This window comes from Muntiacus reevesi, chromosome 8 (genome assembly GCF_963930625.1).
Source record: "Muntiacus reevesi chromosome 8, mMunRee1.1, whole genome shotgun sequence".
Lineage (NCBI taxonomy): Eukaryota > Metazoa > Chordata > Mammalia > Artiodactyla > Cervidae > Muntiacus > Muntiacus reevesi.
This window is the reverse complement of record NC_089256.1, coordinates 21,369,286-21,396,044: the sequence shown is the minus strand read 5'-3', so window position 1 is coordinate 21,396,044 and position 26,759 is coordinate 21,369,286. Positions and strand designations below refer to the sequence as shown.

General features: G+C 45.2%; 2 protein-coding genes across 2 annotated transcripts in view; both read right to left on the bottom strand.

Moving 5' to 3' along the window:
• Positions 1-2,588, bottom strand: part of MX2 (MX dynamin like GTPase 2) — a 36,883-nt gene extending 34,295 nt beyond the window's left edge. Inside the window, exon 1 of the mRNA XM_065943256.1 lies at positions 2,386-2,588. Coding sequence (XP_065799328.1) covers positions 2,386-2,568 — 183 coding nt within the window. The 5' untranslated portion in view covers positions 2,569-2,588. The remainder of the gene's footprint in view (positions 1-2,385) is intronic.
• A 2,083-nt stretch (positions 2,589-4,671) lies between these two features.
• FAM3B (FAM3 metabolism regulating signaling molecule B) overlaps positions 4,672-26,759 on the bottom strand; it is a 60,895-nt gene continuing 38,807 nt past the window's right edge. Inside the window, exons 4-8 of the mRNA XM_065943266.1 lie at positions 12,701-12,759; positions 11,135-11,185; positions 9,973-10,060; positions 8,063-8,195; positions 4,672-6,662 (exon numbers count right to left, since the gene is read on the bottom strand). Coding sequence (XP_065799338.1) covers positions 6,573-6,662; positions 8,063-8,195; positions 9,973-10,060; positions 11,135-11,185; positions 12,701-12,759 — 421 coding nt within the window. The 3' untranslated portion in view covers positions 4,672-6,572. The remainder of the gene's footprint in view (positions 6,663-8,062; positions 8,196-9,972; positions 10,061-11,134; positions 11,186-12,700; positions 12,760-26,759) is intronic.

The window sequence follows — 26,759 nt, the reverse complement described above, 5'->3', positions numbered from 1 at the left end:
GATTAAATCCTGAGCCACTGCAACTGCTCCCTTGAAAGTAGTTCAGGATGGAGATCAGGAGCAAGGCCCTCTGTGCTCTGGGAAAAACTGGCAGAACAGGTCTTCAGATAGTTTAATATTTTCCAGAGAAGATTTTATGAGCACAATTCTTGCATCTCCTCATATCTAGAAAAGCACTAAAATCGCTAATGGTGACATCTGCTCCTCGTGACTAGCAGTGAGCTTCTGCCAAAATGTGTGCTTGATTGCACATACGCCCTTCACTAAAATCATATATTACTGACTTCCCCACTAGCTGTTTGTCACAGCTCCTCAGAGCTATCCAAAATGCTGTCTCTCAGGCTATCATCCTCATTTTGCCCCCAATAAAACTTAACTCACAACTCTCATGTGCATTTTTTTCCCCCAGTCAACACTGCCCACACTTCAGATGCAAACCGCTAGCAAGGACACCCCCCACCTCATCCACCGCCCCTCTTGTGTTTGAACAATCTGCTAGAGCAGAAACCTTTCGCTGACTAGATCACAGGTTTATTATAAAAGGATTTCCCAGGTGGCGCTAGTTCTTTACAGAACCTGCCTGCAATGCAGGAGACATAAGAGACACGGTGCGAACCCTGGGTGGGGAAGATCCCCTGGAGGAGGGCATGGAAACCCACTCTAGTATTCTTGCCCCGACAATCTCCATGGACAGAGGAGCCTGGTGAGCTGCAGTCCATGGGTTCACAAAGATTCGGACACGACTGAGTGAAATAGCATGCACACAGACACAACTCAGGAAAAGTGAAAGCCGCTCAGTCATGTCCTACTCTTTGCGACCTCGTGGACTATACAGTTCATGGAATTCTCCAGGCCAGAATACTGGAGTGGGTGGCCTTTTCCTTCGTCAGGGGATCTTCTCAACCCAGGGATTGAACCCAGGTGGATTGCAGGATTGCAGGTGGATTCTTTACCAGCTGAGCCACCAGGGAAGCCCAACTCAGAAAAAGCCAGATGGAAAAGATGCAAAGCGCAGGCGCAGGACGAGGGTGGAGCTTCCACCCTGCGAGCACCGCTCTCCCGCATCTCCAGTGCGCTCCAGAAGCCCTCCAAACACTCTCCGCTTTTAAGGCGGCTTCATTCCATAGACCTGTGTGATTCCATCACTGACTATCCGAGATTGAACTCAATCTCCTGCCCTGCTTCCCTTCCGGGAGATGGGGCGTGGCTGGAAGCGCCAGTCCTCTGTCACGTGATCGCTCACCTAGGCAACTGGCTCCTACCTCATTAACGTAACCCCGGGGACCTGACACCACCTGATTAGCATAACAGAAGCGGACGCTATCCTCCCTTTTGAGGGTTTTAGGAACACCAGTTAGGCTGCAACTGAAAGTGAAAGTGAAGTCGCTCAGCTGTGTTCGACTCTTTGCCGACCTCGTGGACTGTCGCCTACCAGGCTTCTCCCTCCATGGGATTCTCCAGGCAAGGTACTGGAGTGGGTTGCCATTTCCTTCTCCAGGGGATCTTCCCGACCCAGGGATCGAACCCGAGGCTCCTGCATTGCAGGCGGATTCTTTACCATCTGAGCCACCTGGGAAGCCCAACACAGACCAAATAATCTCTCCTTTTCCCCTACAATTGTGAATATTAGGAAATAGTCACCTGGATGAGTTAATATCTATCCTCATACTTACTTTTTTTTCTTGTGATGAGGACTTTTAAGATCTGCCCTTTTTGTTGTTATTGTTTAGCCTCTAAGTCGTGTCTGACTATTTTGCAGCCCCATGGACTGTAGCCTCCCAGGCTCCTCTGTCCATGGCATTTTCTGGGCAAGAATACTGGAGTGAGTTGCCATGCCTTTCCCCAGGGGATCTTCCCAACCTGAGGACTGAACCTACATCCCCTGAGTCTCCTGCACTGGCAGGAGGGTTCTTTCCCACTACTACCACCTGGGAAGCCTTCTACTCTCTTAGCAACTTTCTAAAATGCTACACAGTATTATTAGCTGTGGAGATGCAAGGTACAGCAAGGTGACTATAGTTAATATATTTCTTATTCTAAATCACAGCTTCACAGAGCATGAAACTCTCTCCCCTCCTCAGGATGTACAACTTCCATGGAAGTTCCAGAAGCCACTTCTGAGTGGTCACAAGGTCTTTGGCCAGACTCGGGGAGATGGGCACCCCCTGTGCTCCCAGTCCCGCCGCTTCCTTTCTAGAGCGTGCATGCAGGGATGGCTAGGGACCAGCACCAGCGCACAACACAGGCAGCTTCAGAAACAGCATCTTTCTACCTCCAGCCTTCTGGCACAAGCCACGTTTAACAGGAGCCGCTTTTAATAGAAATGCAGATCTGCTGCAGGAAGAAGCATTGAGGTAGCCCTCCCCACGCTGACCCAGCTCTTACCTGTGCACCTGTAGTAGGGAGGCCAGCAAAGTCATCTCTGCCTATTCCTCCCTTTCCTTTTAAAGGATCCCTCCTCCCCTCACGGTTTCCTTTCCCAGAAGCAAAGGAAATGAAACTAATGACTTGCCACAAAAATGAAACCATTAGTCTGCCACAGAAACGAAACCTGAAGTATCCATCCATTTCCTGGTGCTTCACACAGTGGTCCTCAGACTCCAGCTGCATCAGAGTCTCCTGGTGGGCTTGTGAACTCACGGGAGGGGGCGGGGCGGGAGGTGGGTAACTGGGCTAACAGGTTCTCGGCAGGCAGGCTGGGGCCAACCACACTTGGAGAACGGGTCACTTAACATAGCACTGTACAGAAGGACTTTCTGATTTTTCTGTGTCCTGCCACTCTCTGCCCGTATTAAGCTCTGAACATGCCAGGAAGGGATATCCACAACCCCTCACATAGGTGCGTACCCTCACACTTGGGCTGGTTCCCAGGAGTGAGCCTGACTTCCTGGTCCTATGCGGGTTACTTCACCTGCAAAACTATAGGCACGCACTCCCCGGGGTCCCAAAGCCCTCCCTTCGCTGTGACTGAAGCGTGGGTGAGTTGGGCACCCCCACCACCAAAGTATGGGGGGCCCCAAGGAGCCCTGGGGGTTCGGGGCTGGCACAGAATGGGGGGATTCTGCCTCCATCTCAGCGTCACACCCATGGGGCTTTCCGAAACAAAACAAAAAATCTTAGAAAATTAAGAAAATGAATCCCGAGCACTTTTTTGCTCATTCACCTGACTTGTGGGCAAAATGTCCTCTAAAGAAGAAATTTGGAGGCTTAAAAGATGGCTTTCAAAGCCTGACATTAAGAGGTCCTGGGGGTAGTTTTCAGGGTCTGCGTCCTGCAGGACCTGATGCCCAGGTCATCCATCCAGAGGCTCCTGGGCAGAGAGGGAAGACGGAAGGAAGAACTGGACAGCTGACTTTGCAGCGAGTTTTCTGATTCATCAAGCTGTGTCAGAGGGTGGATGCCTCTGCAGTTCCAGGAAAGGCACAGGGAAGACACCGCAGAGACCAGACAGAGTGGGACCCCTTCCACGGAGGGAGCGAGGGAAGTTCGCTGAGGAGGTGGCTGAGGATCCACCCTCCCCAGCAGCACAGCACCCTTCCTCGGCACACCCCTCAGGAAGGCTCTCCAGGAAGGTTCGGGGCCTCAGGAGCATCAAGGCACTGGACTAGTTCACAAGCTACTGTCCGGGGTTTTGGGCGGGACCTTGGTCATGACCCCTAGCTGGGGTCCCACATCCCACCCGGCCCACGGACCCTCTGAGGGAGGGCTGGTCCGGGTGCTCATACACCCTCAGCAGGACCGCTCCTTCTGAGTTTGCTTTCTCGTCGTGCAGAGGAGACCATGCAGTCTCCCCCGCTAATGGATTAAGGAGGTGAGGAACTGGGAGCCTGTGCACAGATGAGATTCTAAGTGTGTGTCTGTGCAGGGTGGTGGAGTAGCAGAGGCCACTGTGGGTGGAAATCCCCCAGCTCTTCACTGTCTGGACCCCCCTTGCTCCAGTGGTGCAGGGGTTGGGGTAGGGGATGATGGTGACCCATCTCAGGGCAGGTGCTAGGAGGCTGTCAGCCCTCATGCATGCGTGGACAGAGGACAGGCCTGGGTGGGTAGTGTCAGTGTCTGGGCTAGAGGGTGACAAAGAGCCGCTGGGCAATAGAGGGTCTCAGCTCCTTAGACAGGAACAAGCTCCATTTCTGCATCAGTGATGTCTAAAGTCGTGTGTGTGTGTGTGTGTGTGTGTGTGTATGTTCAGACACTATTTTAAGACCCCTTGGACTGCAGCCCACCAGGCTCCTCTGTCCATGATGATTCTCCAGGCAAGAATATTGGAGTGGGTTGCCATTTCCTTCTCCAGGGGATCGTCCCGATTCAGGGATTGAACCCACATCTCCTGCGTCGACAGGTGGGTTCTTTACCGCTGAGCCAGCGGGGAAGCCTGTCAAAAGTCCAGGCATATTGGTAATAGGGATTCTTAGAGCTCAGGAAGTGCCTGCCCTTCACAGGGTGGAGGTTAGAGGCCCTGCCCTCTCGTGGAAGGAGTAGTCCTTGCAGGCCCACCCGCTCTTCAGCAGCAGAGAGGGGGTGCTGGCCCTGCCGGGACAGTGGGGGTGGGGGTAGAGGAGGCTCAGGCTCACTTCCACATGGGGGAAGGGTGGGGGCGTCTGGGGAGAGAGGACAGACGCCCAGGACGGGTGACTGCCCATCTGCGTCTCCGTTTCCTTGGCAGCTTGGTTTTGTAATAGACTTTATTTGTTTTAGGTTCACAGTAAAAAGAGGAAGACACAGAGATTCTGAGATTTCCCTTAGACTCCCTGCCTCACCCCCCACCACAGGCACAGCCTCCCCACTGTCGACCGCCCCCTTCAGAGGGGTGACCTCCACGCTGACACATTGTCACCACGCAGAGCCCACGGTTTACACTAGGGTCACACCTGGGGTTGGACACCCGGTGGGTCTGGACGAGTGTGCAGTGACAGGCACCCACCGTGAGTCCCGAGAGGAGCCCGCTGCCCTCCGAGTCCTCCGTGTTCGTCCTGATCACCCCTCCCTCCTCCAGCCCCCACGCTCCCGGGGCCTCCATTCCGCTGCCTTTTCAGTGACCCTCAAGGTCCCTTCCAGGCCTCCTCTGAGGTGGTCCAGAGACCAGAAGGGGGTTTTCTCTGATGGCCTGTTTGTGTCCAAATTTCTCCTTTTTGTTAGGACACCAGTCACACTGGATAGGGGCCACCTGACTCAGACTTATTATATCAACAGTGACCCTATTTCCACACAAGGTCACATTCTGTGGTACTGCTGGTCAGTTATGACTCAACTCACGAGTTAGGGAGGAATAGAGTCTAGCCTGTAACAGGGCCCCAGCCAAGATCCCACCGACTGGTTTGCAGATTCCTCTGCAGAGAGAGACTCAGGCTCCCTGAGGGGTCCATGGTCACCCCCCCACTGCCAAGAAGCTGATGTTCCCCTGGTTGGCAGCAGGGTGCAATGATGAGGGCTCACACATGTCCTGGCAGGAGCTCTGGCAAACATCTGGACTTTCGCTCTCTCTGGCTTCCATGCCCGATAGGGACCCTCCTTCAGCCTGGCCCCCCGCTCAGAGTTGAGCCTCCACTGTCCTTCCGCCCACCTACAACCATGGAGGACTCAGCACTGCTGTCAGCCACTGAGACCTGGGGAGCTGGATCCTGCAAGGATGCTGAAATTCAGGGTGCCACGTGCTGCCGTGTTTTTAAAAGGAGGCCTGCTGATAAAAGTACTTGAAAATCGTTCATCTGTTCTAACCCCTCCATGGATAGATGAGAAACTGGAGGCTAGATAAGCACTATCAAGCTGGCATCAAAGTCTCCTATCATTTCTGGGAGCCAGGTTTGGGAGGGAGGTCAGAAAGAGCACTTGGCAATGACTTGATTTTCTTAACCCCACGGCGCTGGGCATCTTGGCATGTGGATCTACAGTGTGCCTCCTAGGAAGTCAGGGTGGTACAGTGGTCCTCCTGAGAGCAGCCCCTGCCCGCCCGGCCCATCAGAGATCCCTCCTCCCCATCCTGTTAAACAAGGTGCCACTGGAGAACACCCCTGCGTGGATGCAGACACTGAATCTCTTCACCATCTTATTGCTTGTGCCCGAGTTAGGCGCACCCAGATTTGTGGGATGAATGAATAAGTTCAGGGGCCTGCAAGGAGAGCTCAAGAAGGTTGACCCAAGAAGGTGGCTAAGCCCTGTGGCTACTGCTCATTGTCCCTATGAGATGACCGTCCATAAGGAGGGTGTGCTCTGTGGTCGGAGAATAAAGGTTTTCTCTCTGCAGAGCTATCTGGACCACACGGGTCAAACTTGGATCTGATGATAAAATAGCTCCACACCTTAACAGGCAGGGGCTTCTTCCCCTAATCCTCTCCTTCCCAGATGATATCACTGAATCCTCTTGAGCACAACCATGTATTTCAGCTCAACATCTTCACTCTATAAACACTGGCATAAAAAGTCTGTGGGACAAGATTTTATACAACTGGCAAATATTTTGATTGGTTGGTTGACAAACCTGAAATATTCATCAAATATTGACCATTGGAGAAGGGCCGCAGTCCATTCAGGATGCATTTGTCTATAAAAAGCCCATTTATCGAGGCGTAGCAATGTTAGCTGGGCCCTTTTGGTATGCAGCCTTCTACCTGGATCTCGGCTGGCCAGCCAGAATACCTGTTCTTCGCATCATCTGAGTGGTTGATCTGTGCAAAGGAAAGAAAAGGATTTAATTTATCCATTCATCTAATCAGCAATGCTTAATGTGCTAGCTGTGAGCAAAATCAGAAAAGTGGATCACTTGCTAGAATGGGATTTGCTCCAGCCTACTCAGTAGTCACACATGGATGTAAGAGTTGGACCATAAAGAAGGCTGAGTGCCGAAGGATTGATGCTTTGGAGCTTTGGTTTTGGAGAAGACTCCCGAGAGTCCCTTGGACTGCAAGGAGATCAAACCAGTCCATCCTAAAGGAAGTCAAGCCTGAATATTCATTGGAAGGACTGAGGCTGAAGCTGAAGCTCCAATACTTTGGCCACTTGACGTGATGAACAACTCATTGGAAAAGATATTGGTGCTGGGAAAGATTAAAGACAGGAGAAGGGGATGACAGAGGATGAGACAGTTGGATGGCATCACCGACTCGATGGACATGAGTTTGAGCAGGTTCTGGGAGTTGGTGATGGACAGGGAAGTCTGGCGTGTTGCAGTCCATGGGCTTGCACAGAGTCAGACCAACTGAGTTACTGAACTGATAACTGACTTACGTTTCAGGTACACTGCAAGGTGATTCAGTTATACACGTACACATATATTATTTTTCGGATTATTTTCTGTTATAGATTATTACAAAATATTGGTCATAGTTCCCTGTACTATATAGTAAACCTGTGTTGCTTGCTGCATATCTATAAAATTCATCTATTTAAAGTTTAATGGTTTTAATGATAAAGTGGTTACTCAGTGGTTTTCAGTATATTCACAGAGACATGCAAGCATCATCACACTCAATTTTAAAACATATTCTGGGAATTCCCTGGCAGTCTAGTGGTAAGGAATTGGTGCTTTTACTACTAGAGTCTGGATTCAAACCCTGGTCAGGGAACTAAGATCCTGCAAGCCACATCCTGGCAAAACAAACAAATGAAAACATTTTCATCCCTGAAACAAGAAAGCACATACCCTCTCACCATGCCCCACAGCCCAGTCAGCTCCTAATCTACTTTCTCTCTCTGGTTTTGACTGTTACAGAAATTTCATTCACATGGACTCACACCGTATATGGCCTTTTGTATTTGGTCTTCTCACTTAGTGTGTTTTCAAGGTTCACTCATGTCATGGCAGATATCAATACTTCATTTCTTTATGTGCCTGAGGAATATTTCAGGGTGCACTTACATCTATTTTATTTATACATTTTTAAGTCCATTCATCCGATCTGGGTTGTTCCTGCTTTTTTTTTTTTTTGCTGTTAGGAATAATAGCACATTCCTGTGCAAGATTTTGTGTGAATATGTGTTTTTGTTCTTTTGGCTGTGCATCTGTGAGTGGAATTGCTAGGACATACGGTAACTGTTTGAGAAGAAGGGATGTTTAACAACCACTCACCTTTTCTCTCTGAATTCCTGGAGGAAGTTCAAAGCCCTTTGATGCCACAAACACCCAGCTTGACCTGAACCGCATGTTCCTGATCTCTTTACTTCCCAGGGCTGCTATGGCCTTCTTGGCATCCTCCTTCAGCCTGGGGGTATGCAAAGGGGAGATGCCTGTGAATGTCTCACCTGCAGACTCGGGTGTGTACCCTGGGACACAGTCTGGTCCTAGGACAGGTTTCTAAAGCGGCACCTGCTATCCTGGGGCAGGGCAGGAGAGAGACGTGAACACTGGCTGAGTGTAACACCTCTGTGTGCGTGTGCGCTCAGTCGTGTCCAACTCTTTGCAACCCCATGGGCTGAAGCCTGCCAGACTTCTCTGTCCATGGGGTTTTCCAGGCAAGAATACTTGAGTGGGTTGCCATCTCTTTCTCCAGGGGATCTTCCTGACCCAGGGATTGAACCTGTGTCTCCTGCATTGGCAGGCGGGTTCGTTACTGTTTGAGCCATTCAGGAAGCCTCTAGTTACACATAGGGCCACATCCAAGACTCTTTGGAAAAGACCCTGATGCTGGAAAAGATGGAGGGCAGGAGGAGAAGGGGGCGACAGAGGATGAGATGGTTAGATGAGGAATAAAAAACTCAATGGACATGAGTTTGAGAAAACTCTGGGAGATAGTGGACAGGGAAGGCTGGAGTGCTGTAGTCCATGGGATCACAAAGAGTCAGACACGACTGAGCGACTTAGCAGCAACAACAAAAGACCCTTTTAGATTCAATCTGGGGCACAGAGTTTTAATTCTCAATTCTGAAAAGCCCTAGGTCTCACGGTCCAATTATCCTCACCCCTAAACAACATAATTTCCAGTCCTTCCTTGCTGCTGCCTGTTTACTGACCACAGAATAAAATAAAGCAAACAGAAAATGCTGAAAGATGAAAACAAATGTCAAAACTGTATCTTTCATATTCACAAAAGTCAGTATCAAAGAAGAAAAAAAAAAAAAACCTAAACAATCTTGAAAGTGAAAGTCGCTCAGTCGCGTTAGACTCTTTGCACCCCCATGGACTATACAGTTCATGGAATTCTCCAGGCAGAATACTGGAGTGGGTTGCCATTCCCTTCTCCAGGGGATCTTCCCAACCCAGGGATCGAACTCAGGTCTCCTGCATTGCAGGCAGATTCTTTCCCAGCTGAGTCACCAGGGAAGCCCTAAACAATCTTACTTTGTAGAAAGCTGCCATTTAGAGCTCATAAAGGAAAGAGGGCAGAAAAGAAAAGAAAAACAATAAGCTCAGATTTTCCTAAGTGGGCTAAATCCAAGTTTTTCAAAGCATATGCCGTAGAATTTCCACCCAGGAAGATACTCTATTAAAGAAGAGGATCTGAATTCAAACACATCTGGGAAATGTCTTGTTCAGGAGTCCCATCTTGGGAAGTCACAGTGCAAATCAGCACTGTGAGGTTCTTGGAAGTTGTACAGTGAAGAAACACATGTTTACTTAGAAGAGCACATCTGGAGAAGCTCTGAGCCAGGTCACGTTCTCTCTCATAAAAGCACTGCAGATGAGTGCATGTGTGTGTGTGTGTGTGTGTGTGTGTGTGTGTGTGTACGTCCCACTCTGCGTTTAGCTCTCTGGCCAAGGGTTAGCTTTGCTATCTTATTTACTGTCAGTGAGGAATTTGTCTTGCTACCTGGAAATAGTTCTTATTTCTAAGATTCATGTGCTCCACCAGCTCATCATTTTTCTGGAAATGCAATCTGTTCATCGTGGCTGCCCATTCCTTCTCCTTGAAGAAGCCTCCTGTTCCTTGGAGCTCTTTTCTCTCCCAAAGGGTGTCCTGAGGGACCCTGGCAGAGCTGGCACTCTGCCCTCAGCTGGCATCTCTGACTCTGGCCCCTGCTGCGATATAACTGTACACTCACCTGCTGCTGCCGTCATCGTGGGTTACCATGAAGAGCAGGGACTTCAAGGGAGCACTCTGAATAAAGTTTGTCATCGGTCCAGAGTTATCTGCCGGGTCAATGTACATTGATTTAGGACCTCCTCCATCAGCTGAGGCTGTGACCCTAGAGGTTGTTCTGCTCTCAACTCTGTGCTCTGTGTTCTGAATCCTCTGATTCTAGAGCTGTCTCTCCACCATGCACCTGATCTTCTAGTGCCCTCATAGTAAATGACCTGGGTTCCACGCTCTGGCCACATGAGGTGGGCAGCACAATCAGATCATAAAGACTCTTGTGAGTTTGACTCTCAAACCAACCAGCAATGATTTCACAGAACAGGTGGGCTTTTCTCTACAATCACTGAGAAAGCACCAGATCTGGTGTGACCGTCTTAGAGCTGAGTGGCCCCAGGACACTGAAGAGCAATGGGAGACATACACGCCTGACCCGGACAGGTTAAGTCTTTGCTGACAGACCCCTCTTTTTCTTACAGGGAGAAAACAAAGACTCAGATCAAACCCCGTTATTTACCATTGGAACTTGTCATCTATAGTTACGATCAAGTTTAATGACAGAGGGAAAACACAGCATTCCCCAGGGCATTGGGGATAGCTTCTTAATTGTTCCTCTCCATTATCTTTACAAAGGCTTGTTTCTGTTAATTCTCAGGGTTAAATAAAAATAACTGCAGTGGAGATTCAGAGCCCAGAATGGAGGGATCATTGGAGGAGGATGGGCACGTGGTCTCCAGGATCGTGCAGACCAACAAGCCCATCACAGGGAAGACAACGATATATATGATGACATTCAGGACTGGATACTGAGCATGTTATTCTGGTGTAAGACAAAAAGAGATGTTTTCTCTTTCCCTTTATCTGATGAAGGAGCAGAATCAAAGTTCCAGGACAAGTGTGAGCAGAGAAGAGATACTCTCTAGATCATGCCTTCCAACTTAAATGTACACACTCACTTAGAGACCACAAGGACTGCGTCAGACCACTCTAGAGTATTCATGCGCACTTCTGGCAGCTTTCTTGGTAGACAAAATAAGAACATTTGACATTTTTGATTGTGGGTTTTTGATCTTAATTCATTTTAATTTGATATAACTCATTTAAGTTTAAGAGGAAAAGAGTTTTCTTACCACCTTCGTACATATCGAAATACTGTGTTGCTATCACTTTCCCAGTCACATCTGGAAATGAAAGAAACAGTTTTTGAAAAGAAGGTTCATGGAGATTCAGGGTGCATGTGTGGTACTGTGGTTCTGAAAATGGGCTTCCCTGGTGGCTCAGGGGTAAAGAACCTGCCTGCCAGTGAAGGTGATACCGGTTCAATGCCTGGGTCTGGAAGATCCCACAGGTGAGGAAATGGCAACCTGCTCCAGAATTTTTACCTGGAGAATTCCATGGACAGAGGAGCCTGGAGGGTTACAGTCCATGAGGTAAAAAAGAGCTGGACACAAGTGAGCCACTGAAGAACAAAACCAAAGTTCTGAAAATGGTGTGTTCCTTCTCCCTGTCTTCCAGGAAGCATGATGCCTGGTCCCACCTAAAGGAAAGGCCCGCCTTCCCTGGAGGGGCCCCCGATGATGTTGGTCAGGAAGGCAGTGCTCTTCATCTGCCCGGAGCCTCCCTCTTGCCTGCTTCCAGTTAGACTCTCATCCATGCTCTTGCCCAGCGCACCTGCCTCCTCCTGAGAAGAGACCTGCCCTCAGCCCTTTCTACTCCCTCTATGTATTTTCCTGCCTGATTATCAGAGCTGGCACACATTCCTGAGGTTCCTACAGCCTGGGGTCACAGGAGTCTGTGCTCACCTTGCTCACAGGGACAGACACCCCTGGAAGCCCCTTCCCCAAACTTGCTACCATCCTTACTGTCGGGGGTCCCAGTGGCAAAAGTGACAGGTGTTCTTTTCCAGCCCTCAGAGGAGGTCAGGCCGTGCTCCTCTGAGGTCCTTTCGTCAGACAAGATAGGAACTGGTGTCACCCTCTGCTCGGCCACCAGGAAGCAGAGCAAACACGAGGCCCACCCCCAGGCTGTCCGTGTTCTCGGGTCTGCTGGCCCTGGTTTAGCCCTGACTTCTGCAGGTCCTTTTTTTGTTTTCTTAAAGTCGTTTTAGATTCCACAGATAGGCGCGAATACAGGATACTTGTTTTTCTCTTTCTGACCGACTGCACTCTGTATGACAAACTCCAGGCCCACACGTCTGTACCAATGACCCTATTTTGTTCCTTTCAGTGGCTGTACCACACCGTCTTTATCCATTCATCTGTTGTTGGAAATTTAGGACATATATACAATACCATATGTAAAATACATAGCTAGTGGGACCCCGCCATAAAGCACAGGAAGCTCAGCTTGGTGCTGTGACCTAGAAGGGTGGGATGGGGGGAGCAAAACCCAAGAGGGAGAGGATACGTATACACACATAGCTGATTCATTATATCGTATAGCAGAGACTAACACAACACTGCAATTATACACCAATAAAACTTAGTAAATTTATATCTGATTTCATTTTTTGGGGGGGAAGAATCACAAACTTATAAAGTGAGGCATTGTAAAAATAGTTAAATATATACTCTTAAATGCATTAAAATATAAACCTAGACTAAACCGTGTGCAAAAATAAAGAAACCCACGGTACCACAGAATACCCAAACACAAAGCTTTTAGAGGTGTTTTAAAGACACCATTTAATAACTTACAGTTGACAATGGCAATGTTTATTCCTCTTGCAACATTCCCAGTCTTTTCTCCTATGAGCCTGAAATGTAAATAAGCATCAATCGCAGAACTCCTTTCTCGCTGAGCAGTGAGCAGCCCTCCCTGCTCTATAAGATCTTCTCTTGGCAGAATTACTGTTTATCCTTTGTCACTTATCATTTCCTTGTAGATACACTCTGGCTTTGGCCCAGGTCCCTTGAAAGTCATCCCTACACTTGTTGTATGCATATCCATCCCCACACCCATGTCTGTAGATGGAATCCCTCAGGGAACTTGGGAATTGCATATAGTCTCATAATCTACACAAACAGCCAGGGAGAGAAACGCCAGTGTTTGCTTAGCACAGCCTTTCTGCAAACACTGTCTCACTGAAGTGTTAACCTCCTCATGGGAGGGCATTCATTTTCCAACTATATAAATATGGAGAACAATCACCAACAGAATTCATTAGGAGCCAGAAAGTCTGGAGACACACACACACATACTCTACCTGGGTACTTGCGTAGTCTGATAAAAATTTACTAGACCATGAACAAGGAGATGAGAAATGGGAAGAGAAAGGAGATGGCAAAGTAGAGAGATACTGAAGATGTATACTTGCTGGGCTTCGACAATGGATGGGATGTGAGATGCATAAGAGAAGGGGCTGGCAAACATGACTGACACATTCAGCCTGGCGGGCTGGAAAAAATGAGGTACAAGAGGTGGATGAAAAGAACTGGGTCTGATCCAACTCTGGTGTCAGCTTCTCTTCATCCTGTTCCCCTCACCGCTCAGAGCTTTTGCTGATGCCCGGGAAGCTTGGCGTGTTGCAGTCCATGGGGTCACAAAGAGTCGAACATGACTGAACGACTGAGCAACAAAGAATCCTTTTATCCAACCACAAAAAGTAACCCTGTTTATCTCCTTAATAAATTCCTTTCACTACCTCACTTAATTTTTACTTTTAAATTGGAGACTATGAAATGCCCAGCTTCAAGGGGATTATGCCTTAAAACCAGGGAGAAAACTGACTTTCCTGGAAATGGGAAGCATTACCGAAGGCCTTGAGAATTGTGTGTGTGTGTGTCCATCTGTATGTGTGCATGCATCCTCTGTCAAGTTTTAGAATCAATGATAGGATAGCTTCATAAAAAGAATTTGAAAGCTGTCCTCCAGTTTCGATGCTTTAGAACAATAAATATGGCCCTGGAATATTCTGTTCTTGACATGCTCACCCAAAGTCCCCGTGGATCTTCCAAACTAAGTCCTTTTGCAGAGAGGGAGCTTTTAGGGGGCAGTTTTAGAGAATATCCTATAACAATCTGAAGAAAGAAAAAGTGTGTAATAAGCCTATTCTCTCATAGGGAAATTTTTAAAAATAAAACTTTAAAAAAAAAAAAAAAAGATCTGCTACAATATGCTAGATTACCTAATAAGTATTAAAGCATTCTTAGGCCAAGATTTTTGAGAAGGCTAAGTTTCAAAGTGGTGAGACCAGCATTTAAAGTCACTTTAATACTAGCAGCATTTGCTGATTTCAGAGAAAGTACAAAAGATGAGTAGCATTTCTGACAACCATCTGAGGCAAAGAGGACAAAGGCTGGAAGCCAGGGCTGACCTAGGAGGGCCCTGATAAACCTTCCACATTTGTTTGGGTTGGGGTCAAAAAGAATTGAATCCTAAAAGTGAAAGTGAATCAGAAAAAAAAAAAAAAAGAACTTGCATGGCTGTGGTGCAGTTTTAACTCCAATGGGTGGCTCAGAAAAATAAATCTCAATCCTTAACATATATTAGATCATTCTGTTCTGCTAAAGGTTCTGCATCCCTGACAGAAACAAACAAAAAATCCTCAGTAGAAGAAGATAATACCACTAATGCCTCAATAAAAGACAAAATAAACAACAACAACATAACCCAAAGTAAAGCAATTTACCAAACGCGCTGTCTGGCATTCTGCACGTAAAGAGAGACGTCAACATAAAGAACCACCACAACCAAAAAAAAAAAAAAAAAAAAACTGGTGATAAGGACTCATGGACCCCAAATAGTAGGTTTATCAAACAGACTTTCAAACAACCATACTTAATATGTTCAAGAAGATGATAGATAAGACTGAAGATTTCAGAACTGGGAACCACAAAAGAAAGATAGATTAGAAAAATAAAGTTCTGAAAATAGAATATTTAAAATTAATAATCAATGGCAGATTATATTCAGTAGAAAAGAGAATTAGGGAACTGAAAACAGCCCTGTGCACAATGAAGGGCAAAGATACAAAGATGGAAAACAATAAATGGAGTGTATTCTACAGAGAACGTGGTAATCAAGTCTGGCATATGTTTCATCAAAAGTCTCAGAAGTATGGGAGAAAGTGAATGGGGCAGAAGAGTCAATGATGAAGAATTTATTAAATGTGATGAAGGACTTCAATAGGCACATATTTAAGAAGCCAAATAAATTCCAAACAAGATAAAGCAACAAAAACAATGGACAAAGAAGGTGCAAGTACTGAAAACCACAGACAAGGGGAAAAGTCTTTAAGGCAATCAGACAGGGAAAAAAAAGACAGTTACTTTCACATTATCAACTTTAGATTGTTGGTTGACCTCTCAAGCTTCAATAGAAGCCAGAAGACAATGGAACAGTCTCTTGAATGGGTTGAAAGAAAAATAATAGCCAACTCACCACAGAAAAAAAAAATCTTTTAGCAATGAAGATGAAATAAAGATATTTGAAAGAGACATAAATTTAGAAAATTCTCCACCAGCAAACCATTCAGTAGCTTTTGCTTTGTGTCTTTTGCTGTAACAAACTTTATCTGTAATATTAACTGTCATTTAGTTTTATGAGTCTTAGTCATTGAAACTAAGGGTGTTTATGCCCCACCCCTAATACTCAACCAAAATATATGTATATATGCAGCAAAAGTATGAACAGAATTATTTATAGCACTGTGATTCATCACAACTCCAGAGTAGAAATGACCCAAATGTCATTCAATAGGAGAATGAATAAATAAATTGTACTATATTTATGCAATTCAATATTATACAGCAATGCAAATCAACTTCTTTTATATACTAGCAACAAGCAATTGGAAGTTAAAATTTTAAACTTATTTTTAGGTTTTAATTAAAAAATTATGCACAATAGCATAAAAGTGTGAGATGTTTAGAGATTAAAAACAGCAAAAGGTCTGTAAGATGCATACACTGAATACTACAAACCATTACTGAGACAAATTAGATTTAAATAAATGGAGCTGAGTAAAAGACTCAATATTACCAAGTTGTCAATTTCCCCCAAATTATCTAGAGATCCAATGCAATCTCAATTTTTAAAAAAGCCAGTTGGTTTTTTGTATAGACATTTATAAGTTGACTCAAAAACTCATATGGAACTAGAGTTTCCATAGAGGATTCAGTAGAGAAAGACAGTGTGATGAACACACGGTGGTAGAACAATTAGTTAGCCAGGTTTTTAAATGATTATGATTCATATTTCACATCATTTTCAAAAAACATTCAAAATGGACATATCATCTTATATAAAGTAAAAACCTAAAACTATCAAAATTCCAGAAGTTTAAAAGAAAATTTGGAGTTCTTTGGAGAAAAAATTTGTGACCTTGGGTTAGACAGAAAGTTTTTAGATATGCCATGAAAAACATGTTCTGTAGAAGGAAAAAAACTGGTAAATTAGATTTCATTAGAATTAAGACTCTCTGGGCTTTGATAAAGACAGCTAGGAGAAGAACACAAGACACAAAATAGGAAAATCTGTATGCAAATCTTATATTTAATAAAGAGCCTGGATACAAAATATATAAAGAAACCTTGAAATTAATAATAAAACAACCCAGTTAAAAATGAGCTGATTTGAAAAGGTATTTCACAAAATAAAATGCACTTACAACAAATAAACACATGAAAAGATGCTCAACATTATTAGCAATTAGAGAAATGCAAATTTAAACCACATTCTGTGCATCTATTAGCATGTCTAAAGTAGAAGGACTGACCATACCAAGCACTGGTGAACATAGTGGCTAAACTGTAACTCTTATACATTGTTAGGGAATTAAAATGGTATGCTCACTTTGCTTTAAATTTCACTCCAATTTCTTCTTGCTTGCATGGCTTTTGCTTGCTTGCATGATTTCTGAAGAAAAGTCTGATGTAATTCTTATCCTGGTAAGGTAACACCAGGTAAGGTGTTTTTTGTTTTCTGGCTATTCCCACCTCCCCTGGCTAGTTTCAAGATTTTCTTTTTGTCTTCAATCTTCTCTAGTTTGAATACAGTTTACTTAGGTGTACATTTTAGGGTATTTATCCTACTTGGAACTCTTTGAGCTTCCTGAACCTGTGGCTTGGTGTCTGTGTCTAATTTTGAAAAGTTCTCAGCAGTATTACTTCAAATATTTCTTTCTCTTTTCCTTTTTCTGGTATTGTTATTACATATATTTTACCTTTTGAAGCTGTCCCACAGTTGTTGGATGTTCTTTTTTGTTTTTCCAAATTTTTCTTTTTTTTTTCTTTTCCTTCCCCTTTTCCCAGTTTGGGGAATTTTCCCAGTATTATTGACATATTCTTAAGCTCACTGATTCTTTCCTTGGATGTGTCTAGTCCACTAATGAGCCCATCAAAGTGTTCTTCATTTCCACCTTATCCTTTTGATTCTTTCTTGGGATTTCCATGTCTCTGCTTACATTACTCATTTGTTCTTGCATTCTGTCCACTTTTTCCATTACAGCTCTTAGTATATTACTAAGAAAAATTATTATGGTTAAAAGACTATTAACCATAGTTGTTTTAATATTTCTTTTGTGTTAATTCCAAAATCTCTGCTATATTTGGGTAAGCTACTGATGCTTTTTATGTCTCTTTAAATTGTTGTTGTTTTTACTTTGAATAAGCATTGCTATTTTTGCTGAAAGGCAAACATAGATAACTTGGTGTTTAACATGAACTTTATGTTCATCTGGCAAGGAGTTGGGTTGTGTTTACTCTCTGCTACAGCCGTAAGTGTCAGAGGCTAACATTTCTCCCTGCCTTCTTGAGTATCCCCATAGGCTCTTTAGACCCTGATGCTGGGAAAGATTGAGGGCAGGAAGAGAAGGAGGCGACAGAGGGTGAGATGGTTAGATAGCATCACTGACTCAATGGACATGAATTTGAGCAAGCTCCAGGAGATTGTGAAAGACAGAGAAGCCTGGTGTGTTGCAGTCCATGGGGTCACAAAGAGTCAGACTTGCCTTAGGGACTGAACAACAACAGACTCTTTGACACTGGGTTTGAGACTTTCAGTTCTTCTCCGCTTTAATCCTTTGTTATTTTATAGGAGCCCTATTATGTGGTAATGAGATGCTGGATGAGGATGTGTTCTCTACTCAAGCGACTAGATCTCAGCCTCTCAGTGAGCCTGGGCCCCTGGGTTGTGGCCTTCACAAGTGACCTTATTTTTTCTTCCACTCCTCCCGTGAGACAGAAAGGCCAGAGGGGCCTGGAGTTGGGTATTTCCCTCCCCAACCCAGGTTAGCCTTTGTTAAAATCTACATTGGTTAGACTCTGGTAAAACCACTTCCCTTGAAGGCAGGCCATTGTTAAGGAGAACAGAACACTGTGAACGTATTTCAAAAGGGTTATTTTACCACTGGCTCAGCTGGTAAAGAATACACCTGCAATGCAGGAGACCTAGGTTCGATTCCTGGGTTGGGGAAGATCTCCTGGAGAAGGGATTCCCTCCAGTATTCTTTGACTTCCCTGGTGGCCCAGTTGGTAAAGAAGTGAAAGTGAAAGTCACTCAGTCATGTCCGACTCTTTGTGACCCCACGGACTATACAATCCATAGAATTCTCCAGGCCAGAATACTGGAGTGGGTAGCCTTTCCCCTTCTCCAGGGGATCTTCCCAACCCAGGGATCGAATGCAGGTCTCCTGCATAGCAGGTGGATTCTTTACCAGCTGAGTCACAAGGGAAGCCCAAGAATACTGGAGTGGGTAGCCTATCACTTCTCCAGCAGACCTTCTGGACCCAGGAATTGAACCAGAGTCTCCTGCATTGCAGGCAGATTCTTTACCAATGGAGCTATCGGGGAAGCCCCAGGTGGTAAAGAATTGGTCTGCAATGCGGGAGACCTGAGTTTGATTCCTGGGATAGGAAGATCCCCTGGAGTGGGAAATGGGAACCCACTTCAGTACTCTTGCCTGGAGAATCCCCATGGACAGAGGAGCCTGGCGGGCTACAGTCCATGGGGTTGCAAAGAGTCAGACACTACCGAGCTACTTAGCATAGCACACCACAGCACTTTTCCACTCCTACTGCCAGAACCTCAAGGGGATTTTTTTTTTTCTTTGATCTTCACTCTGAAAGCCTGATAGGGTTCTTGGAGGAAAAACTCAGGAAGGCCGAGGAGCTCCTCCAAGGCTTGGCTTCCAAGAGTTAATCTCTCAAGCTTGTCCAAGCTCAATCTCTAGCAGTTAGTCATTTCACCTTTAAGGGTTCCTACCTAATGCTAGCTCCAGCTGAGCTCTCTGCTCCAGGTAAGCTGTGATTCTATGAATCTGCCTGTCTTTCCAGTTTTCAGGGTAGTGGTTTGCCCTGTGATCTCAATTCTTTTTGTATGTACATGTTTTTAATATACAGCATAATTTGGGATTTTTGTGTTGTGATTCAACCTAAGAATCACCTTCTTGGCAGTTTATAGGCCACTTATTAACATGTGAGATATATTTGGGTTTTTGTGTGTGTGTGTGTGATGCTTTCATACTTGGGTTGTTTTCATTGCTTTTCAAATATTTAAACTTTTGCTTTCACTATATGGGGTGTATTTGCTTTGTTAAAGGTCCTATATTAACTAAAGCATGGACATGCTTAGTCATTCAGTCATGTCCAATTCTTTGTGACCCCATGGACTCCTCTGTCCATGGGATTTCCCAGGCAAGAATGCTGGAGTGGGTTGCCATTTCCTGCTCCAGAGGATCTTCCTGACCCAGGGATTGAACCCATGTCTCTCGTGGCTCCTGCACTGGCAGGAGGATTCTTTACCACTGGGCCACCTGGGAAGCCCAAACTAAATCATGTTGTGCTGCACTTAGTCACTCAGTCATGCCTGACTCTGTGACCCCATGAACTGTAGCCCACAAGGCTCCTCTGTCCATAGGAATTCTCCAGGCAAGAATACTGGAGGGGCTTGCCATTCCCTCCTCCAGGGGATCTTCCCAACCCAGGGTCCAGACCCAGCTCTCCTGCATTGCAGGTGGATTCTTTACCATCTGAGCCACCAAGGAACTCATGGATAAGCATGTTTAAAAAAGGTGTCTAAAAAACAAAAAGCAAAGTATGGAGGACAGTTTTACAACACAAAAGGGCTAACTACCTTAATACATAAAGAAATCAATTTTAGAAGCCAATGATAGGAATAAAATGGGCAAGAGATATGAACAGTTCACAGGACATATCATCCTCCCTCAGTATCTGCAAAGAGTTGGTTCCAAGATTTGCCATGGATACCCAAATCCAAGTGCTCAAGTTGCATAACTGACTCTCGTTATCTGCCAGATCCATGTCAGTGGATTCAACCAAGCACAGATCATAAACATAGAGGGGGAGAGCTGACATACAGCTAGCTGTTTTTAGCATGAAAATACCCTGGATTCACTTGGGTTCACTCACAGCAAGAATGATGAGAGTAAAACACTGATCTGAGATGAACGTTCTCTTGGAATGGAAAAAAGTCAAAATATTGGTCAACATGCTTTGTTGGACAGACTATGAGGAAGCTAATCATTCTCACTGTGTTCATCTGAATCCTCTGAGAAGTGGATAGGGAAACAGAGCTAAATGCCAAGAATTTTTATTGGGAAAATACCTATGAGAGAAGATGACAGGTGTGGGGTTAACAGGGATGGTGGGCAGACCCCAACTCAAGCCTGACTCTAAGGGGAGGAAAAGCTGGGGTGGACATGTCCCAGGCTGCTGCGCTGTCTCAGGAGGTTTCAGCAAGGCCACTGGACATCTGAGACCTCAACTTGGCCTTCAGCTGAGCTTGTGTTTCCCAGGAATGGAGCTTCCTGCTTCTAGGTTCTGACAAGGGTTATTATCTCTTTGACCAAACTCTACTCAAGCCCTCCAAGCTTTTTTCAAATTTTTAAAATAATTTTATTTATTTATTTATTTAATTTTTGGCTGCGCTGGGTCTTAGTTGCTTTTCTCTAGTTGTGGCGAGTGGAAGCTACTCGCTAGTTTCAGTGTGTGGGCTTTTCATTGCAGTGGCTTCTCTTGCTCTGGAGCATGGGTTCTAGGAAGCTCAGACTTCAGTTGTTGTGGCTCCTAGGCTCTACAGCACAGGATCAATTTGGAGTTAGTTGCTCTTCAGCATGTGGGGTCCTCCTGGATCAGGGATTTGAACCTGTGTCTCCTGCAATGCTGCAGTTCATGGGGTCACAAAGAATTGGACACGACTGAGTGACTGAACAACTCCTGCATTGCCAGGTGGATTCTTTACTACTGAGCCACCGAGGAAGCCCTGCTCTGAAGTCTAGTTTAAAAACTAGGCTTGACTTTTGGATAAACTTCTTGGTGTTTATCTTCACATTGCCCAATTTTAGCAGGAATTCTGCTAAGTCAGTTTAAAGGTGTGGTTAAATGATATCTGATATCATTTGATATCTGATCATCACCCATATAAAATCAGTTTGCTTATCCTCCTAGCCTCCAGGTGATGTCTGATCACCCTGGCCGCCTTTAACAAGAATCTTGTTAGCCTGTTTAGCCAGAATACCCTAGCCTCCAGTGCTTCCTCTTGGTAGTCTTCAATCCATGGTCTCCACACTGCTTCTTGGCTGTCACTTCTTGCCCATGATGTATCTGGAGTTGAATCCTATCTCTCACCTTCACTGGAGGATCTCATGGCAGTCGTCCCCACACCTGCTGCCATCACCCCCTTGAATAAAGTCTGCCTGGCCATTTTCACAAAGTGTCATGAACATTTTTTTTTTCTGTAACAGTCCTCAGTCACTGGCTGGGAGCAGCCAGGGGAAGCCTGGCCTCCAGCAAACCTGCTTCGGATTTCAGAATGCAGCAGCTGGAGCTCTTCTTCAATGAACTTCCTGCCACTAGAAATCTGAGAAGTGCGTTCTCACAGTCACCTCACTCAAATGTTGCTGGAGGGACAGTTGCTTAATTCCAGGCAATGACTTAACAAAATTCAAAGTGGATGCTATTTATACAGTGCTGTGCTGTGCTTAGTCATGTCCGACTCTGCAACCCCACGGACTGTAGCCCGCAAGGCTCCTCTGTCCATGGGATTCTCCAGGCAAGAATACTGGAGTGGGTTGCCATGCCCTCCTCCAGGAGCTCTTCCCAACCCAGGGATTGAACCCAGGTCTCCTGCACTGCAGGCAGACTCTTTACCATCTGAGCCACCAGGGAAGCTTATGAATACTAGAGTGGGTAGCCTACCCCTTCTCCAGGGGATCCTCCCGACCTCAGAATCAAACAGGTGTCTCCTGCATTGCAGGTGGATTCTTCCAGCTGAGCTACCAGGGAAGCCCATTTATATAGTAACATTGTACTAAGTATGCAGTAATCCATAAGTCTATACTCAGCCAAACTATCAGTTGATTGTGAGTGGGAATGAATACACTTTAAACATGAAGAATCTTTAAAAAACATTACCTCCCCTTGTACCCTTTTCTCAGGATGTTACTGGAAGGTGTGCTCTAGCAAAACAAGGGTGAAAACTAAGAAAGTGGAAGGTACTATATCCAGGAAACAGGGCTCCAATGGCAGAGAAGGAGACAGAGGTCATCCAGAGTGGTGTTAGAGAGGGGTCCCCGGACGACAGACACACAGTGGCTTCAGGACAACCTGGCTGATTGGAGCGGAACAGAAGCTTCACAAGGTGACATTGGCAAATACCTGATGTGAGAGATTTATTTTAACTGGAGGAAATTTAGAGATTAAATTGATGTTAAGTTCATGGAAAACCAAGGGAGCCAACCACAAACAAAATGCAATTATTGTACACAACATGCTTCAGTCATGAAGAACCTTTGCTTCATCCTATTAGTAAAAACCAAACTAGAGGCTAGAGTTTGAATATATTCCTGAGATGGATCCTCACAGCCACATAACCAAAACTTAAAAGTGTCCTGACAGCCCCCAAATGCTCACTCTGACCTTAAACAAAACCTACACTTTCTTCATGTCAGCATGACCTTGCAGTTATGAACAAGTCAGCTCATACAATGCAAAGACATGTAAGTTTCTAGTAATAAATCACACTAGAAGACAAGGCACTTATTCATTCAAGCTTTATAAACCCAGTCGTGAGCACTGGGAGCCACACCTCCTAACCACCTTCCAGCTGGAAGTATCCTCGTTCGCCAGAGGTTGGGTTCTCACTTGGTAAAATATTCCAATCAAGTAAAGCTCTCTGAATTTTATGCTCACAGTCATAATCTTGTAAAGGCTGAATTTTGCTCAAACCATGATGACAGTATAGTGACTTAGTCAGAACAATGCTAAGGAAAGAGGACAGGAATTGTGTGATACAGTAGAAGACAGCTAAACTCCCAAGGGGCAAGTTCCCTTCTCCAGGGGATCTTCCCAACTCAGGGGTCAAACTCAGGTCTCCTGCATTGCAGGTAGATTCTTCATCATCTGAGTCAGAAGGGAAGCCCAAGGAAAGAGAACAGAAATTGTGTGGTACAGTAGAAAGAGAGGTGACCTACTGGGGCAAGACAGCAGATAAAACAGGAAAACAAGGAGGATGTGGTATAATCTTGCTGATCAGAGGTGGGGATGTGAGTGAGCAGGGAGCTCTGCTGACAGCTGGAAGGGCTGTTCCCGGGGCAGGAGTGCCTGTAGGCACCCAGACCATGACATTTGTAGGGATGAAGTGAAGTTGCTCAGTCGTGTCCGACTCTTTGTTGCGACCCCATGGACTGTAGCCTACCAGACTCCTCCATCCATGGAATTTTCCAGGCAAGAGTACCGGAGTGGGTTGCCATTTCCTTCTCTAGGGGATCTTCCCGACCCAGGGATGAAGGAAATGCCAAAAAACAAACAAACAAACAAACAAAAAAAACAAAAACACCCAAAACCAACAAAACACTTGTCATTCTACATAAACCTGCATCTTTTCTATATGAGACAACGAGGTCTCTACAACCTGAACTATCTGTTCCAGGAGTCAGTAACGAGAAAATACAATGCTAAAGCCACAAGCAAGTGTCTCAGCATCTGGTCGCATTTATTCCTGTTCCATTTAATTTGTTTTTATTTCTGCTTACCCTGCTTTACTCTGCATTGAATTCTGAAAAACATCTAGAATATTGTTGGAAGCAGGCAAGCTATCTTTGGGTGCTACACATTCATAGAAAGATTTAGTGGTTCCTTTAGACTACTGGATTCAAGGTGGTTCACTCAGCAGATCCTATATTTACCAGGGTGGAATCCTGGCTCTGTCACTAACAGCTGTGTGATGAGGGGCAGGTGATTGAACCGCTCACCTCTCTGTGACTCTGTTTTCTTGTCAGTATCATAGCAATAATAATGGTAACTACCTCAGAGGGAGTCACATGAAGTCAATCCTTAAGTGAGGTGGTATGTACCAGGTAGGACAATATACTCCTACGTCATGGTCTGGAGAAGGCGTCAGGCGCTATAGAGCAGGGTAGCTCCCAGGCTCTGGGGTCTGAGCTTGACTAACCTTCTTCTGATGATGTGATTCTAGATAAGCAACCTGACCCCCTGTCCCCAGTCCTCCCAGGTCATCCTACCTCTTCCTTTCCAAGGGATCCTGCTGAGTTTTCAACTTAACCTATCTCACTGACAATTCCGTTCATTAGGCCATCATCTCTGAAATTATATCAATTAGTTAGGTTCAGTTCAGTTGCTCAGTTGTGTCCACTCTGACACTTTGCAAGCCCATGGACTGCAGCATGCCAGGTCTCCCTGTCCATCACCAACTCCCGGAGCTTGCTCAAACTCATGTTCATCGAGTCGGTGATGCCATTCAACTATCTCATCCTCTGTCGTCCCCTTCTCCTCCTGTCTTCAATCTTTCCCAGCATCAGTCTTTTCCAGTGAGTTAGTTCTTCCTATCAGATGGACAAAGTATTGGAGCTTCAGCGTCAGCATTAGCATCAGTCCTTCCAATGAACAGTCAGGAATGATTTCCTTTAGAATTGATTGGTTTGGGCTCCTTGCAGTCCAAGGGGCTCACACAATTACCATACAGCATGACCATCAGTTCAGTTCAGTTCAGTCGCTCAGTCATGTCCGACTCTTTGCAACCCCATGGACTGAAGCACACCAAGCCTCCCTGTCCATCACCAACTCCTGGAGTTTACTCAAACTCATGTCTATTGAGAGGTGATGCCATCCAACCATTTGTCATCCCCTTCTCCTCCTGCCTTCAATTTTTCCCAGCAACAGGGTCTTTTCCAGTGAGTTAGTTCTTTGCATCAGGTGGCCAAAGTATTGGAGTTTCAGCCTCAGCATCAGTCCTCCCAATGAACACCCAGGACTGATCTCCTTTAGGATGGACTGGTTGGATCTCCTTGCAGTCCAAGGGACTCTCAAGAGTTTTCTCCAACACCACAGTTCAAAAGCATCAATTCTTCTAGGCTCGGCCTTCTTTATGGTCCAACTCTCACATCCATACACGACTACTGGAAAAACCATAACTCTGACTAAACAGACCTTTTTGGCAAAGTAATGTCTCTGTTTTTTAATATGCTGTCTAGGTTGGTCATAGCTTTTCTTCCAAGGAGTAAGCATCTTTTAATTTCATGGCTACAGTCACCATCTGCAGTGATTTTGGAGCCCAAAAAATAAAGTCTGTCACTGTTTCCACTGTTTCCCCATCTATTTGCCATGACCAGATGCCATGATCTTAGTTTTCTGAATGTTGAGCTTTAAGCCAACTTTTTCACTCTCCTCTTTCACTTTCATCAAGAGGCTCTTTAGTCCTTCACTTTCTGCCAATAAGGGTGGTGTCATCTGCATATCTGAGATTACTGATATTTCTCCTGGCAATCTTGATTCCAGCCTGTGCTTCTTCCAGTCCAGTGTTTCTCATGATGTACTCTGCATGTAAGTTAAATAAGCAGGGTGACAGCATACAGCCTTGATGTACTCCTTTTCCTATTTGGAACCAGTCTGTTGTTCCATGTCCTGTTCTAACTGTTGCTTCCTGACCTGTATACAGGTTTCTCAAGAGGCAGGTCAGGTGGTCTGGTATTCCATCTCAGAATTTTCCACAGCTTGTTGTGATCCACACAGTCAAAAGCTTTGGCATAGTCAGTAAAGCAGAAATAGATGTTGTTCTGGAACTCTCTTGCTTTTTTGATAATTCAGCAGATGTTGGCAATTTGATCTCTGGTTCCTCTGCTTTTTCTAAAACCGGCTTGAACATCTGGAACAACGGTTCACATACTGTTGAAAGTATTACCATGGACATTGGCAAACTCTGTTCTCTCCATTTATACCAATGGTTCTTTTTTTTTTTTATTGAAGGATAATTGCTTTACAGAATTTTGTTGTTTTCTGTCAAACCTCACCATGAATCAGCCATAGGTATCCATACATCCCCTACCTTTTGAACCTTCCCCCCATCTCCCTCCCCATCCCACCCCCCTAGATTGAGACAGAGCCCTTGTTTCAGTTTCTTGAGCCATGCAACAAATCCCCATTAGCTATCTATTTCACATATAGTAATGTAAATTTCCAAGTTACTATTTCCATACATCTCAGCCTCTCCTCCCCTCTCCCCACGTCCATAAGTCTACTCTGTATGTCTGGTTCTCTGTTGCTGCCCTGTATATAAGTTCTTCAGTACCATTCTTCTAGATTCTGTATATATGTGTTAGAATATGATATTTAACTTTCTCTTTCTGACTCACTTCACTCTGTATAATAGGTTCTAGGTTCATCCACCTCATCAGAACTGACTCAAATGTGTTCCTTTTTATGACTGAGTAATATCCGTTCTGAGTAACACACAAGATGGTCAACACCAAAATCAGATTGATTATATTCTTTGCAGCCA